Below are 17444 nucleotides of genomic sequence, written 5' to 3' on the forward strand. Positions count from 1 at the left end.
TACTAGTTGTAGACCTAAAAGAATTGCTTTCCTTGACCATTTACTATTGATCTCATCTGCTGAGTAATTAAAAAACATTGTCAAGAATATAGGAGGTATGATCAGTAAGTTCGCAGGTGACATGAAAATTGGTGGTGTCGTAAATAGTGAGGAGGAAAGCCTTAGATTACAGGATGATATAGATGGGCTGGTAAGATGGGCGCAGCAGTGGCAAATGGAATTTAATCCTGAGAAGTGTGAGGTGATGCATTTTGGGTGGACTAACAAGGCAAGGGAATATACAATGGGTGGTAGGACCCTAGGAAGTACAGAGGGTCAGAGGGACCTTGGTGTACTTGTCCATAGATCACTGAAAGCAGCAGCACAGGTAGATAAAGTGGTTAGGAAGGCATATGGGATACTTGCCTTTATTAGCCGAGGCATAGAATAAGAGCAGTGAGGTTATGATGGAGCTGTATAAAACGTTAGTTAGGCCACAGCTGGAGTACTGTGTACAGTTCGGGGCACCACACTGTGATGTGAAGGATGTGATTGCCCTGGAGAGGGTGCAGAGGAGATTGACCAGGATGTTGCCTGGGCTGGAGCATTTCAACTATGAAGAGAGACTGAAAAGGCTAGGGTTGTTTTCCTTAGAGCAGAGAAGGCTGAGGGGGGACATGATTGAGGTATACAAAATTATGAGGGGCATTGATAGGGTAGATAGGAAGAAACTTTTTCCGTTATCGGCAGGGCCAATAACCAGGGGCCATAGATTTAAGGTAAGGGGAAGGAGATTTAGAGGGGATTTGAGGAAAAGATTTTTCACCCAGAGGGTGGTTGGAATCTGGAACACACTGCCCGAAGAGGTGGTAGAGGCAGGAACCCTCACAACATTTAAGAAGTATTTAGATGAGCACTTGAAACACCATAGCATACAAGGCTACGGGCCAAGTGCTGGAAAATGGGATTAGAATAGTTAGGTGCTTGATGGCCAGCACAGACACGATGGACCGAAGGGCCTGTTTCTGTGCTGTATAACTCTATGACTTTAATATACTAATCTGACTTTCAAATATCAGGACAAAAAATATTTCTTGAGTAATATTGCAGATATTAACATCTTTATTGTAATAGGTATTAAACCAGATTTTTTAGCTTTTTTAATGTAGGGAATTGAAGCGTGTATACATTTAAATATTTTTTCACTAGTAAAATCTACAATGTAATTCCACAGGTCAGTTAATCTCTGATGATATACAAGAAATTGTGACACTGTACAATTCTTCAGAGATGATCACAACATTACCACAACAAATTTCAACGCGTGTGGCAAATGCTGTGTATGATGATAGCTATCTTGGTAAGTAGGCGCTTACTTTTCACATAGCATTTCTGGAAGAAACATAACTGAATCTAATACATGGGTTTATCAAACTAGCTTTACCTTTTAAAATAATTTAAATATGAATACCTAACAAAAAACAAGTTAATTGTTCTCCATTTTAGACTTTGTGAGGTAGCTGTTGAGAACATTTTACAAGGACAGGCAGGAAAGTCCTGTATTGCATTTAAGAATCTAGGAATAGTATTGGTCAGCAAAACATTAAAATAAGATTGCTTTGCATCAAATTATAAATAAAACTTTGAGTACCAGGGGCACATTAAGGATATGCTTATTTTATTTGAAGAAGCCTTTATATTTCTCCATTTGATTTTGTAGTGCACAGTAGAAATAATATTTGTTTTTAAGTAAGTCAACTTTTTGCCTGAAATCTGATGATTCGGAGCTGTAAAATGATAATTTCAGAGGAGACACTTATAAAGAATATCATTTTTGCTGGGAGTAATGAGGCTGGAATTTCGCAAGTTGTGGAGCCTCCACGATATTACATGTGGTGACTCATTTAAATAGCGGGGGTGGACTGCCCACCCCGATGGGGCGAGTGGTCCGTCCCCAGCAATGGCGTTAACTGCGTGGGCGCTGATACCATTTTTAAAAGGCTTTGAGCCCTAATCTTCAATTAAGATATTTAAAGACAATTTTAATGAAAAAATTAAAAGCATTTATTCTGCCCCTCTCCCACCCTCCCAATAACCAAAAAAACTATTTACTTGCCCTCTTTCGCCCCCTACTAACACTTCCCTTGCCCACCTGACTTTCCCCATCCCTACACCAATTATATTATTTTGACCCCACTACCCTCCCCATACTCTCCCGCACTGAGAAACTTGCCTGTTCCCCCCACCCCACCAGTGTTCCGCTTTGGATCCGCAGACGGGGAACGGGAGTGCCGGCCACTGGCACCAATATCGCACCGGGACAGACGGCGGGAGCAAGAAGAAAGTTTATTCGTTTATTTAAATTAATTTACATATTTAGAGACATAGAGTTATACAGCACAGAAACAGGCCATTTGGCTCATTGTGTCCGTGCCGGCCATCAAGCCTATGCATTCTAATCCCATTTCCCAGCATTTGGCCCGTAGCCTTGTATGCTATGGCGTTTCAAGTGCTCATCTAAATACTTCTTAAATGTTGTGAGGGTTCCTGCCTCTGCCACCCCTTCAGGCAGTGTGTTCTAGATTCCAACCACCCTCTGGGTGAAAAATCTTTTCCTCAAATCCCCTCTAAACCTCCTGCCCCTTACCAAAAATCTATGCCCCCTGGTTATTGACACCTCCACTAAGGGAAAATGTTTCTTCCTATCTACCCTATCTATGCCCCTCATAATTTTGTATACCTCAATCATGTCCCCCCTCAGCCTTCTCTGCTCTAAGGAAAACAGCCCTAGCCTATCCAGTCTCTCTTCAGAGCTCCATCATAACCTCATAGCTCTTATATTTTTATGCTTTTCTAACCACTTTATCTACTTGTGCTGCTGCCTTCAGTGATCTATGGACTAGTACACCAAGGTCCCCCTGTACATCCTATGGTCCTGCCATCCATTGTATATTCCCTTGACTTGTTGGTCCTTCCAAAATACATCACCTCACACTTAGGATTAAATTCCATTTGCCACTGCTCTGCCCATCTTACTAGCCCATCTATATTGTCCTGTAATCTAAGGCTTTCCTCCTCGCTATTTACGACACCACCGATTTTCGTGTCATCTGCGAACTTACTGATCATGCCTCCTATATTCACGTCTAAATCATTAATGTACACTACAAACAGCAGGCGTCCCAGCACTGATCCCTGTGGTACACCACTGGTTATAGGCTTCCAATCGCAAAAATAACCCTCGACCATCACCCTCTGCCTCCTGCCACTAAGCAAATTTTGGATCCAATTTGCCAAATTGCCCTAGATCCCATGGGCTGTTACCTTCTTGACCAATCTCCCTTGCGGGACCTTATCAAAAGCCTTACTGAAGTCCATGTAGACTACATCAACTGCTTTACTTTCATCTACACACTTCGTCACCTCCTTGAAAAATTCAATCAAGTTTGTTAGACATGATCTCCCCCTGACAAAGTCATGTTTTCTATCCTTGATTAATCCCATCGCTGAGCAGCAGCGGGGTTACCACGAGGCCTCGCTGCCACTGGCAATATCGGGCCAGGCCTTCCCAGCGTCGAGGTCTGTGGCGGGCCTCTCCTGGATGCATTTCCCGGCCCCCACCGCCACACCCCCCCCCCCCCCCCCCCACAACGTGGGGGCGGGTCTGTAAAATTCACCCCATGGTTTTTCTTTGTTTCGGCATTTAAAATCTGTAACAGTATTTCAAACTTATTTTGAATGTTTGATCTCATTGAACGTACAGTTGATGGATTTGGAATATTTCTCTAGTAATTATCCTTTACAGTAACTGTCATATTTGAAGCCTAGTTATCCAGAGGACTTTAATATAGGTCAAGGCATGATATTGATTGTCAGCTAACAAAATGCCTGCACTGACGTTTATGACCGTTCAGACATCAATTTTGACCAATTTTCTAAACATTGAAATTTCTTCAATTAGGTTATTCAGTTGCTGTTGGAAATTTTAGCGAAGATTCAGTACAAGGTAAGCAAAGATTCAGTGTGGCTATTTAAAGGCAGCAGAGAAGTGGCAACCCGTTGTCTTGATGGGTCACAACACTGTGTAGTTGCCCTGACCTTAAAATCAGGAAGATACCAGAATCGATTGAACTGCACTAATCCGCAGTAAGCGAAGTGTAACTGATCTCTATGTCCCTCTACCAGGGAGGAGAAAATTAATCCAAGTCTTTTTTTCCTGATTGTTGTCTGCCCTTCCCTTGATAGAGATTGAAGGATGATAACAAAATCACCTGTACTGTCTTTACCAGAATGGTAGTTAGTGCATTGCACTTGGCCTCTGTGTCCCTGAGAAAATTAGCGAGTGCTGCTGATCCTGATTGATATCCAGTGATCCCTGCTGGAATTTGTATGCATGTAAGTTGATGGACAGCATCGGGTTTGCTGTGATTGTCTTGTTGTGTGATCTGCCAGCACTTAGTATTTGGGCTATCACCATGTTGATGCAAAAATGAAGGTCCGTTGGCCCATTGAGCACGTCACAAAGTCACAGTACAATTTATGAACACCATGACCCCTATCTGCCTCTCCTTCTCTCCACCAGATAGCTGCACAATTTCCTAGGAGAGAGGGGGGAAAAACAAGGAAAAAACCTTGGAAAAATTTGAAAAAAGATTGGGAAATTTCCCTTCAATGCCAAAGGCAATCAGAATGGTTCCAAAGACTAAGGTGACTGGGAAACACATCCCCTACTAGTCATCCCGACCTGCTCCTGCCTCCACTGCCACTTTACACAGGGCGGCGGCAGTGAAAAATGGCCTGCCCGCCCCAGGCTAATCAAGGCCCTTAAGTAGGCACTTAAGGGTCTTCGCCCGCCTCCACAGGGATTTTACCTGTGGCTAGTCGGGCGGCCGAGGCCCAAGAGAAGCCACCTGACAAAAGCAGGCGGCTCTCTGACATCCCGGGGGTGGGGGGTGGAGTGGGGGGGGGTCCCCTCATGATCGGACATCCTGTGCCCGATAGAGGGCCGCCCCTGCTGCCCCAATCACCCCCAACACCCAATACGACCCCAGTCGACCACCCTTGCGTCGCCGGGCTTCACCGATTACCTCCAGCAAGCCAACCAAAACTTACCTTTCTTCCAGGCTCGCTGACATCATCTTCTGTAGGCTGGGCTATAGTCCCAGCAGTGGCCACCGCTCCCGGTGACACTTGCAAACTCCACACAGGCAGTACCCAGAATCGAACCCGGGGTCGCTGGAGCTGTGAGGATATGGTGCTAACCACTGCGCCACTGTGCCGTCCACCTCGGGTAAAATCCCAGCCATAGTTTTCTTTGCTTGCGTAACTTGCGCTCATGCCCCTGTCTTCCCTAACATATCTAACTCAGATAGTGCATTCATGTGGACTCCAATATAAGCCTTTTGTTATTTTAAAGACTTCAATCAAATCTACTTGAAGTTCACATTTTACTACAATGGAAAGCCTCAGATCCCCAAGTCTAAAGTGATTACCTTTAACTTAGTTATCAACCTGGTGATCCTTTTCCAGCCTCATTATGTCACCCATCATGTGAAAGAGCCAAAACTGGATGTATTTTTCTAAATTAGGCTTATTCAAGGCCTTGTACAAAGTAAGTATAGTATTTTTTCTTTTGTGTTTAATCTTCCTGGCAATGAACCCTAACACTGTTTGCTTTTGCGAAGGTCTGTGATCGTGGGCCTTTCAGTGATTCATGCATCAAAGATCCAGTCTATCTGTCATTCAACAGACTTGAGTGCACGGCCCTCCATGGTGTATACATGCTTGACATTGGTCCCACTCTTGCACACCATTCCCCCACTGCATCTAGATCAACTGTAATATGTTTATTTTTTGTAAGTTCTGAACATCCACAAAAATTTCCCTCATCTGTGAACTTGTGGACATTTCCATCAATGGCTTAATCAGATCATTGCACCAGCACCTAACACCTGATCCCTGCAGGACTGTACGAGTAACTAATCTCCATGCAGAACTATTACCATTAATAACAACCTTCTGTCTGAGAGTGCAAGCAATTCCTATCCAACCCAATGGACAGGACTTTGCCCTTTGGGCCGGGACCCTGATGTTGGGGTCAAATGGGATAGGCACCTACATGTTGCACCACGGACATCTGCCAAAATTATTGACTCAGTCATGGACTGGGGAGGCGGGGGGGGGGGGGGGGGGGGTGGGGGTGGTGGTGCAATGAATCTGTATATAACGTGTATAGCCAAGCTAATGCCATCAAAACACAGTCCGATTTAAAACATATTTCTCCCAATTTAGTGAAATATCTGGCATTGTTTTTGCTTGCACAAATAGTCAATGTCTGCCTGCACACTTCATGTAGCAATGCAGAAAATTCCGGATAGATGCCCATCTGTCAGGAGTGATCTTGATCTTTTTTTCTCACCATCTCCCTCTCTCTGTCCATTCCTCTCCCATCTCTCTTCCCTCTCTGTGCTCTCTCTCTCTCTTTTCCCCCCCCCCTTTTCTCCTCTCCTCCCCGCCCCACTTTTCTCCCCTCTCTGTTCCCCCCCCACTCCCCCACTCCGTCCCCTCTCTCAAACCCCCCTTTCTCAAACCCCTCTCAATCCCCCCCCCCTCCCTCACTCTCAATCCCCCCCTCCCTCACTCTCAATCCGCCCCTCTCTCAACACTCCTCTCTGTCAGAGGATTGGTGGGCCTGCCTGATGGAAACCTTTGGCAGTCCACAGGATTCTGGCCTGCGGGCTGTATGTTGGATAACCTAGTTTTAATATAACCTAGCTACTAGATTGTCAACATCTTGGGGGTCATCATTGACCAGAAACTGAACTGGACCAGCCACATAAATGCCGTGGCTACAAGAGCAGATCAGAGGCTGGGAATTCTGCAGTGAGTAACTCGCCTGCTGACTCTCCAATATCTATCCACCATCTACAAGGCACAAGTCAGGAGTGTGATGGAATACTCTCCACTTGCCTGGGTGGGTGCAGCTCCAACAACACTTAGAAGCTCGGCACATCCAGGACAAAGCAACCCGCTTGATTGGCAGCCCATCCATCACCTTCAACATTCACTCCCTCCACCTTCAACATTCACTCCCTCCACCACCGATGCACAGTGGCAGCACTGCAGAAACTCACCAAGGCTCCTTCGATAGCATCTTCCAAACCAATGACCTCTACCACCTAGAAGGACAAGGGCAGCAGTTGCATGGGAACACCACCACCTGCAAGTTCCCCTCCAAACCATACACCATCCTGACTTGGAACTATATCGCCGTTCCTTCACAGTCGCTGGGTTAAAATCCTGGAACTCCCTTCCTAACAGCACTGTGGGTGTACTGATACCCCATGGACTGCAGTGGTTCAAGAAGGCAGCTCACCACCACCTTCTCAAGTGTAATTAGGGATGGGCAATAAATGCTGGCCTAGCCATCGACCCCCTGATCTCCCAAACGAATGTAAAAAAATAATCCGCTGTTTGAGGGTGGGTGGCCCTGCTGTCCCCCATCCCACCTCCAGGAAAATGGCCCGGAGTGGGATGTTGCCAGCAAACTGGACTTGCGCCAGCCTGCATCCATGCTCGGCCCCATCGGGCTTAAAAAATCCTGCCTAATGCCTTCCCACTAACTCCACAAGGTTCAATGTTATTAAGTAGCCTATTGTGTGACACTGGTAGCATACTGGTTATGTTACTGGACTAGTAATCCAGAGGCCTGGACTAATGCACAGGACACATGAGTTCAAGTCCTACCCGACAGCTGGGGGAATTTAAATTTCATGAATAAATCTGGAATCAAAAGCTAGTATCAGTAATGATGATCATCAAACTACTGGATTGTTGTAAAAACCAATCTGGTTCAATAATGTCCTTCAGGAAGGAAATTTGCCACCATTACCTGATCTGACCTACATGTGACTCCAGACTGACCAGTAATGTGGTTGACTCTTAACCGTATCTCAACTCTGAAATGGCCTAGCAAGCCACTAAGTTGTATCAAACTGCTATAGAAAATTATCATATGAATAAAATGGACAAATCGTCCAACATTGACCTAGTAACCAGACATGACAGGCACACACAACCCTGCAAAGTCTTCCTCGCTAACATTTGGATACTTCTGCCAAAATTGGGTGAGCTGTTCCACAGACTAGTTAAGTATTAGCCTGACCTAGTCATATTCACTGAATCATACCTTAAAGTCAATGTCCCAGACTCCTCCATCATTGTTCCTGCATATGTCCTGTCCCACTGGCAGGACTGACCCACAAGAGGCAGGTAGCACAGTGATGTACAGTAGGGAGGGAGTGGCCCTGTGAGTCCTCAACGTTGACTCTGGACCCCATGAAGTCTCATGGCATCAGGTCAAACATGTGCCATAAAACCTCCTGCTGTCCTCCCTCAGCTGATGAATTCCTTCATGTTGAGCACCACTTGGAAGAAGCATTGAGGGTAGCAAGGGCACAGAATGTACTCTGGAGGGGGACTTCAGTATCCATTACCAAGATGGCTTGGTAGCACCACTATTGACTGAGCTGGCCGACAGCTGAAGGACGTAGCTGTCAGACTGGACCTGCAACAGGTGATGGGAGAACTCAGAAGAGGGGGAAAAACCTACTTCTCTTCCTCACCAACCTACCTGTTGCAAATGCATCTGTCCATGACAGTATTGGTAGGAGTGACAACTGCACAATCCTTGTAGAGACAAAGTCCTGTCGTCACACTGAGGGTACCCTCAATCATGTTGTGTAGCACTACTAACATGCTAAATGGGATAGATTCAGAACAGATCCAGTAGCTCAAAACTGGGCATCCATGAGGTGCTGTGGGCCATCAGCAGCAGCAGGGTTGTATTCAACCACAATCTGTAACCTCATGGCCTGGTATATCCCTCATTTTATCATTACCATCAAGCCAGGGGATCACTCCTGGTTCAATGAGAAGTGTAGGAGAGCATGCCAGGAACAGCAACTGACATACCTAACTATGAGGTGCCAACCTGGTAAAGCTACAACACAGGACTACATGCATGCTACACAGCGTAAGCAGCATGATATAGAAAGAGGTAAGTGATCCCACAATTAATGAATCAAATCAAAGCTCTGCAATCCTGCCACGTCCAGTCATGAATGGTGTGGAGAATTAAACAACTAACCGGAGGAGTAGGCTTCACAAACATCCCCATCCTCAATGATGGGGGAGCCCAGCATATCCGTGCAAAAGACGAGGCTAAAGCATTTGCAAACATCTTCAGCCAGAAGTGCTGAGTGGATGATCCATCTCCGCTTCCTCCTGAGGTCACCAGCATCACAGATGCTAGTCTTCACCCAATTCAATTCATTCCACATGATATCAAGGAACAGTTGAAGGCACCAGATACAACAAAGGCTATGGGTCCTGACAACTTTCAAACTATATTACTGAAGACTTCTTGTTCAGAACTATCTGTGCCCCTAGTCAAGCTGTTCCAGTACAGCTACAATACTGGCATCTACCCTACAATATGGAAAATTACCCAGATATGTCCTGCCCACAAAAAGCAGAACAAATCCAATTCAGTCAATTACTGTCCCATCAGTCTACTCTCAATTATCATCAATCCTCCAAGGAAGGTGTCATTGACCATGCTATCAGGCAGCACTTACTCAGCAATAACCTACTCATTGATGCTCAGTTTGGGTTCCACCAGGGCCACTCAGCTCCAGATCTTATTACAGCCTTGGTCCAAACAGAGTTGAATTCCAGAGGTGAGCCAAGAGTGACTGCTGTTGATAGCAAGGCAGCATTTGACTGAGTGTAGTAACGAGGAGCCCTGGAAAAATTGAAGTCAGTGGGAATCGGGGGTAAGCTCTCCACTGGTTGGAGTCATATCTAGCACAAAAGAAGATGGTTGTGATTGTTGGAGGCCAATCATCTCACCCCCAGGATATCACTACAGGAGTTCCTCAGTGTCGTGTCATCGGCCCAACCATTTTCAGCTGCTTCTTCAAGGACCTTCCCTCCAACATAAGGTCAGAATTGGGGGTGTTCACTGATGTTTGCACAATATTCAGTTCCATTTGCAACTCCTCAGATACTGAAGCAACCCATGCCACTTGCAGCAAGGCCTGGACAATGTTCAAGCTTGGGCTGATAAGTGGCAAGTAACATTTGCACCACACAAATGCCAGGCAATGGCTATCTCCAACAAGAGAGAATCTAACCATCTTCCCGTGACGTTCATCAACATTACCATTGCTGAATTAACATCCCAGAAGTTACCATTAGCCAGAAACTTAACTGGACCAGCCATATAATTGCTGTGACTACAAGAGCAGGACAGAATCTGGGAGTTCTGCAGTGAGTAACTCACCTGACTCCCCAACTTCTGTCCACTATCTACACAGCACAAGTGAGGAATATGATGGAATACTCTTCACTTGCCTGGATGAGTGCAGCTCCAACAACACAAGAATCTCAACATCATCCAGGACAAAACAGCCTGCTTGATCAGCACTCCCTCCACTGATGCTCAGAGGCAGCATTATCTACTATCCACGAGACGCAGTGCAGCATCTTGCCAAAGTTCCTTCGACAGCACCTTTCAAACCCACAACCTCAACCACATAGAAGAGCAAGGGCAGCAGATGCATGGGAACACCACCACCTGTAAGTTCACCTCCAAGCCATGCACCCTCCTGTCTTGGAAACATGTCACCATTCTTTCATCGTGGCTGGATCAAAATCCCATGAACAAGTTTTTAAAAAAACCTTGTCAAATCTTTTTTGAAAATCAAGGTATACAGTGTTAAGTGGCCTACTGACATCTACAATCCTCGTGACCTTCTGAGAATATTCAACCAGGTCGGTGAGAATCGCCATTCGTTTCCAAGTATGACATTGTGCTTTTCAAATATTGCACCACAGAAGTCTCCGTCCAGTCCAGAACAATCCTAGACCCAGTGACCTGTTAATTATATCAGCAGAGGGCTCACAAAGCACAGTCCCCATTACAGCATGTCGATGTTTGCTGCTGGCTGAGGTAGCAAACTAAAATTGGTGTCAGTGACACTATACCTGAATATGGGTCAATACCATTGAGAGAAGAGGGAGATTAAATGAGTGATTGTGGGCCGAATCTTAGTGCTATCACTCTATAGTGCAGGATGGTGGTATGCAGATATGTTGCACTGTGTATGTAATTGTGATGTTTACAGCACTATTGTTTGTGTATAATTTTTGATTTTAATGTATTAATTTTTTTTTATTGTTTTAGATTTTGTAACTGGTATTCCAAGAGGAGAAAAGTCCCTGGGCTATGTAAGAAGTGCTCATTTTATATCCTAGTATTTCAGGAATGGTTTAAATAATCAGGACTATCAGAAAATTAACTATATTTATATGTAACCATATCACAGCCCAAGGACGCCCCAAATAACTTCAACTAATAATTTTATTAGTGCACTTACACAATGGAAGCAAATAAAGCAGCCAATTTTCACACAGTGAAATGACTATTTTGATGGTGCTGATGAAGGGAGTAATGTTGCTCAGGTTACCTGCTCTCTTTCAAGAAGTGCAGTGAGATCTTTTATATGCAGTTAAGCATCTTCTACAAAAAATGGCACCAATTTAGTGCTACACTCAAGTGTCCGATTATGTGCTCAACTAAAGGAATGTGGCTTGAACCCATGTCCTTGTGAGTCAGGTGAGAGTGCGAGTGTATGTATCATGTTTTTCTAAATTTAAACATATAACTGGAATCATCAATCTTTATTTGAAGATTCTCCTGTGTTTTTCGATGTATTAACTGTCCTTATTATTGACAGGTAACTATTTTAAATGGAGTGAATATGGAATCCCTCTACAATTTTACTGGGGAGCAGGTATGTTTTTCTGCAGTATATTAATTTTGTGTGATTTATAATGTTTAATTCTCAATAGTGAAAGAAGAGTGACTCAGATTCTGTTCTTTTCACAGATGGCTGCGTACTTTGGCTATTCTGTTGCTGTTACTGATATCAACAATGATGGGTAAGGAGTGGGGGACGGGGCTGCTGGGACCAGGCAAATTTGGAGAGATATTAAGAGAATTTTTTGGTTGGTTGTTTAAATGTGTTCTATTCCAGGGTCTCACTGACCATTTGAGCCTATCAATTGATTTGTTTAATTGAATTTGAAGGGCAAAGTTGGTGAGTGAAATGCCAACTCTTTATTTTAAAAAAAGACATGTGATAATTACATCAGCTGTTACTTTTTATTTCTATCTAGGATTCTTTAACTTTTAAATATAGTTTGTTTATTGAAAATGTATTGCAATGCTAAGTGCTAAATGGAATGCCCCGGGGATCAGTACTGGAACCGTTACTCTTTCTAATTTACATCAACAACTTGGATTCAAAAATTGAATGCAAATTGGTCAAATTTACAGATAATACCAAATTAGGAGGAGCAATTGATTCTGACCAAGCAGCTTAGGAAGCACAAAATTAGGTGGACAAAATAAGCAAGGAGCATAACAATAGCAGATGAAATTTAACATGACAAGTATAAAATACTGGCCATTGTAAGAAAAAAATGGGTGATTTGTTCATTCATCATGAATGGAGTTGGAATAGGCCCGAACATACGAATTAGGAACAGAAATAGGCCATTGGGCCCCTCGAGCCTGCTCCGCCATTCAATAAGACCATGGTTGCTCTGTGTCTCAAATTCCACATTACCATTTACCCCCGATAACCTTTGATTCCCTTGCCTAACAAGAATCTACCTCCACCTTAACAATATTCAATGACCCGGCCTCCAACACCTTTTGAGGTAGAGAGTTCCAAAGTCATACAACCCTCAGAGAAAAAATGTCTCCTCATCTCTGTCCTAAAAGGGCGACAACAGTGCCCCCTAGTTCTGGACTCACCCACAAGATGAAACATCCTTTCCACCACATCCACCTTGTCAAGATCGTTCAGGATCTTATATACTTCAATGAAGTCTCCCTTCACTCTTCTAAACTCCAGTGAAAACAAGCCTAGTCTGTCCAACCTTTCCTCATAAGACAACTCACTCATTCCAGGTATCAATCTAGTAAACCTGCTCTCAAATGCCTCCAAAGCATTTACATCTACAGTATTCGCGATGTGGTCTCACCAATGCCCTGTATAAATGAAGCATAACATCTTTATTTTTATTTTCAATTCCTCTCGTAATGAAGGATAGCATTCCAAAAGCTTCCTTTATTACTTGCTGTACCTGCATACTAACATTTTGTGACTCATGCACTAGAACACCTAAATCCCCCCAACCTCAGAACGCTGCAGTCGTTCTCTGTTTAAGTAATACTCTGCTTTTTTTATTCTTCCTGCCAAAGTGAACAACTTCACATTTTCCCACATTATACTCCATCTGCCAGATTTTTGCCCACTCACAAAACCTATCTATCTTCATCTTCAACCTCCTTATGTCCTCTTCACAACATTCTTTCCGACCCACCTTTGTGTCATCTGCAAATTTAGCTGCCATACCATCGCTCCCCTCATCTAAGTCATTGATATAAATTGTAAAAAGTTGAGGCCCTAGCACAGACCCCTGCGGGACTCCACTCGTCAGAAAAGGACCCATTGATGAATGCTCTCTGTTTTCTGCCAACCAGCCAATCTTCTATCCATGCTAATATGTTACCCCCTACACCATGAGTGAAGTTGAAAGGAGTATTAATAGACAATGCTCAACATGCTCAACACATGCGGAGCAGTACTCTATAAAGCCAACAGAATACTGAACCAAATAGCCAACGGAGCAGAATGCAGTCCGAGAAAGTATACTGAAAGATGTACAGTGCTGTGGTCAGAGCCAACCTTGAATGCAGTGCCCAGTTCTTGTCAATGAGACACATAGAAGAGATTGAAGCACTGGAGGCATTTCAAAGAAGAACTGACAGCATTAGAGATTTGAGGTATTAGGAAAGGCTAGAGAAATGTGAAGTTTTTAGGCTTGAAAGGAGTTGTAAGTTATTAAGCAGTATTAAAAAGCTAATTTAAACCGTAAGAGGAGGACTAGAATCATAGAAAGTTTAAGGCGCAGTGAGAGGCCACTTGGCCCATTGTGTCTGTACTGGCCGAAAAATGATCCACCAATCCTAACCCCACCTTCCAGCATTTGGTCTGTAGCCGAGGAGACTAGGAGCCCAGTAAAAGGTTGATTTTAGAACTGATATCAGAACATGGAACTGATTCTAGGTACAGTAGTAGAGGTAAAACCCAGGAATTATTTAACAAACAATTGGATTCTGCATTTGGAGCACTAAACACTTTGCTGGATGGATTAATTAAGGTGAAACAAATGGCTTTCCTGATCTGTATTTATCTTGTGATCACAGTCTGTTCATGCAAACCTTATCCAAATCTGATCAGGAGCCAATTAGCTATCCATCCTCATTCAACTGTTTACATCATAAATCTTCACGGCCATCATTTTGGTGTAGGAGGGATGTTATAAATTTGAGCTGAACCTGATGTGAAACATTTTTATTCAGTGCCAAGAACCACACTAAAAGTGAACTGTTACTAATCAAGTTGTGACTTTGTACGCCCACCACCTGGTGTTGTAGCATTGCTCATCGTTGAGCAGAACATTCTTGATTCTGAAATTTACTTACTGGAAATGTCGCAAGTCTTTTTGTGTCCTTCTAGGCTCTGGAGAGGAAGAACAATCTATCAGATTCTGTGGTTTTTGGTATAATCCTCATCAGTAAACAAATTAACAAAAACATCATTAGTCAATTAGCACAGGAAGACCTGCGGAATTGGTAAATAACTGCTGAATATATCTCTTCAAGCTTGAAGAGATATAGTCAATGCTTTCTCTTAGATTCAGAGAACACTATTAATTTAATTAATTAATTAAAGCTGCTAATCATAGTATGGGGTCAAAATTATAAGGCAGGTCTGCCAGAGCCTTTCGAGCCCTGCTGCAGCTTTGATCTCAGCTATTGCTTTTAAGTAGATTTCTGTAGACAATTGGAGGAGGACGACTAGTTAAATACCATATTGCAAAGCAGGAGAGCTGAGTGCCAATATTTTGCCAAATTTCATAGATGGGTAACTGTGCAGATCATTATCAGAAAGTGCTTTGGAGAAGCATTAACACTACCACTTATGTGATTAAAATGTTAGTGAAATAAAGACACATCATGCCAGTTTTCCTGTTCGTGAGCACTGTATGGAAGGAATTTGCTCAGAGCACATCACATGCCCATAAGGGAGCCTAATAGATTTATTGTCCATTCGTTTAATTGAATGAGAAATTGGTTAGGCTCTCTTGCAGGTGTCTGATCCCATTTGATTTTCCTCTAAGTGCTGTGCCCAGGCAATCCTGTACATCAGGAAGAGGAAAACCTTCATGTTTGTCTCACCACAGCAATTTGTAGTTGCTGTAACTTTAGAGTTAAATACACTGACTTAAAGAATATACAGTTTAGGACTAAGAGTAGTGATTTTTTTTTTAGGTGTTTCTATTGTAACCTCCGATATCATGAAGAAAAGAAACAAAAAATAAATCAAGGACCAGCTACTCCATAAGGCCACCTTTCAAACTTGTTTTCTCTCTCTACTTCTCACGTGGTTGATTCAACCTCAGTTTTAATCATTTTCAATATGATACTCAGAAGTTCCCAGCTTAGATCACCAGTCTGTTCTGAATTAGCTGATCTCAGCTGGGGAAGTGTACAACAGGCTTCAGCAGCCCTCTGTTGGAAAGTGGAAAATTGGGCAACATTGAGCTATTTGCAAATTCATGACTCCTGCTAGAGTCATAGAATGGTTGCAGCACAGAAGGAGGCTATTCAGCCTGTCGTGTCCGTGCCAATTCTCTGCAAGACCACCTCAGCTAGTCCCACTCTCCCGCCTCTTTCCCTGTAGCCCTGCAAATTTTTTCTCTTTAGATAATTATCCAATTCTCTTTTGAAAGCCATAGTTGAATCTGCCTCGATAACACTCTCATGCAGTGCATTCCAGATCCTAACCACTCACTGCGTAAAAATGTGTTTCCTCATGTCGTTGTTGGTTCTTTTGCCATTCACTTTTTTTGGTGTCCTTTGGTTCTTGACCCTTCCACGAATGGGAACAGTTTCTCCCTATCTACTCTGTCCAGATTCCTCATGATTTTGAACACCTCTATTAAATCTCCTCTTAACCTTCTCTGAGGAGAACAGCCCCAACTTTGTCAATCTGTCCATGTAACTGAAGTCTCTCATCCCTGGAGTCATTCTTGTAAATCTTTCCTGCACGCTCTCTGATGCCATCACATCCTTCCTACAGTGTGGCACCCAGAATTGGACACAATACTCCACTTGAGGCAGAACCAGTGTTCTATAAAAGTTCATCTTAACCTCCTTGCTTTTGTACTCTTTGCCTCTATTTATAAAACCCAGGATCCCATATGTTCCCGATGGTGGGGGAGTCCAGAACCAGGGGTCATAGTCTCAGGATACGGGGTAAACTTTTCAGGACTGAGATGAGGAGAAATTTCTTCACCCAGAGAGTGGTGAGCCTGTGGAATTCAAAACCACAGAAAGCAGTTGAGGCCAAAACGTTGTATGTTTTCAAGAAGGAGTTTGATATAGCTCTTGGGCCTAAAGGGATCAAAGGGTATGGGGCAAAAGTGGGAACAGGCTACTGAGTTGGATGATCAGCTATGATAATGAATGGTGGAGCAGGCTCCAAGGGCTGAATGGCCTACTCCTGCTCCTATTTCCTATGTTTCTATATGCCTTATTAACCACTTTCTCAACTTGTCCTGCCACCTTCAACAATTTGTGCAAATATACCCCCAGGTTCCTCTGCTCCTGCATCCCTTTTAGGATTGTATCCTCTGTTTTATATTGCCTCTCCTCCATCTTCCTGAGGGGAAATCTGTGGGAATGGATGACAAAGTGAATAGGTTCAGTAGCGATGCCCTTGTTAAATGGCCTTTTGTGCGATGCTCACAGAACAATAATGACCACTGTTGCTGTGGAGCCATACCTCAGCTAGAAGGCAGTGTCTTCAGAAAAGGAGGGAAAATTGCTGAAGTAAAAGGTTAGCACCTCCGCAGATATGGCATCTGTAACAGTGCAAACTTCAATGGTAGTGACGATTTCTTAGCAGGCTGTTCCAGAATCGCCTTAGTATGGAAAATTTGAATTGTGTTAAACCATTTCAATTTGACATTTTAAGTGTAGATATGACTTGAAAGAATTAAAACAAGACCTTACTGTTTGCTGAACTCAGCTGGATTAGTGGTAGCGGTCTCAGTATACTTGGCCTATGTTTGAGAAATGTCAACTGAAATTACTGCTCCTGACCAGTGATCCTGTGTGCAGCTATCAAATGCACGTTGGTTCCCATTCTCAAATAACCTTCCGACACAAACTAGGCTTACTGGCTCAAGTACTAAAGGGCCATTGCTCTGGACACTTGGGCTGGGATTTTGTCCAGGCGACTGGGGTCTCGACATCCGGT

At 43.6% G+C, this 17444-nt stretch overlaps 1 protein-coding gene across 1 annotated transcript in view; it reads left to right on the plus strand.

The window, feature by feature from the left end:
* itgav (integrin, alpha V) overlaps positions 1-17444 on the plus strand; it is a 136548-nt gene that overhangs the window by 58757 nt on the left and 60347 nt on the right. Inside the window, exons 7-11 of the mRNA XM_068035578.1 lie at positions 1214-1339; positions 3941-3985; positions 11228-11271; positions 11781-11837; positions 11933-11985. Of these exons, the coding sequence (XP_067891679.1) occupies positions 1214-1339; positions 3941-3985; positions 11228-11271; positions 11781-11837; positions 11933-11985 (325 nt within the window). The remainder of the gene's footprint in view (positions 1-1213; positions 1340-3940; positions 3986-11227; positions 11272-11780; positions 11838-11932; positions 11986-17444) is intronic.

Source organism: Heterodontus francisci, chromosome 7, assembly GCF_036365525.1.
Source record: "Heterodontus francisci isolate sHetFra1 chromosome 7, sHetFra1.hap1, whole genome shotgun sequence".
NCBI lineage: Eukaryota > Metazoa > Chordata > Chondrichthyes > Heterodontiformes > Heterodontidae > Heterodontus > Heterodontus francisci.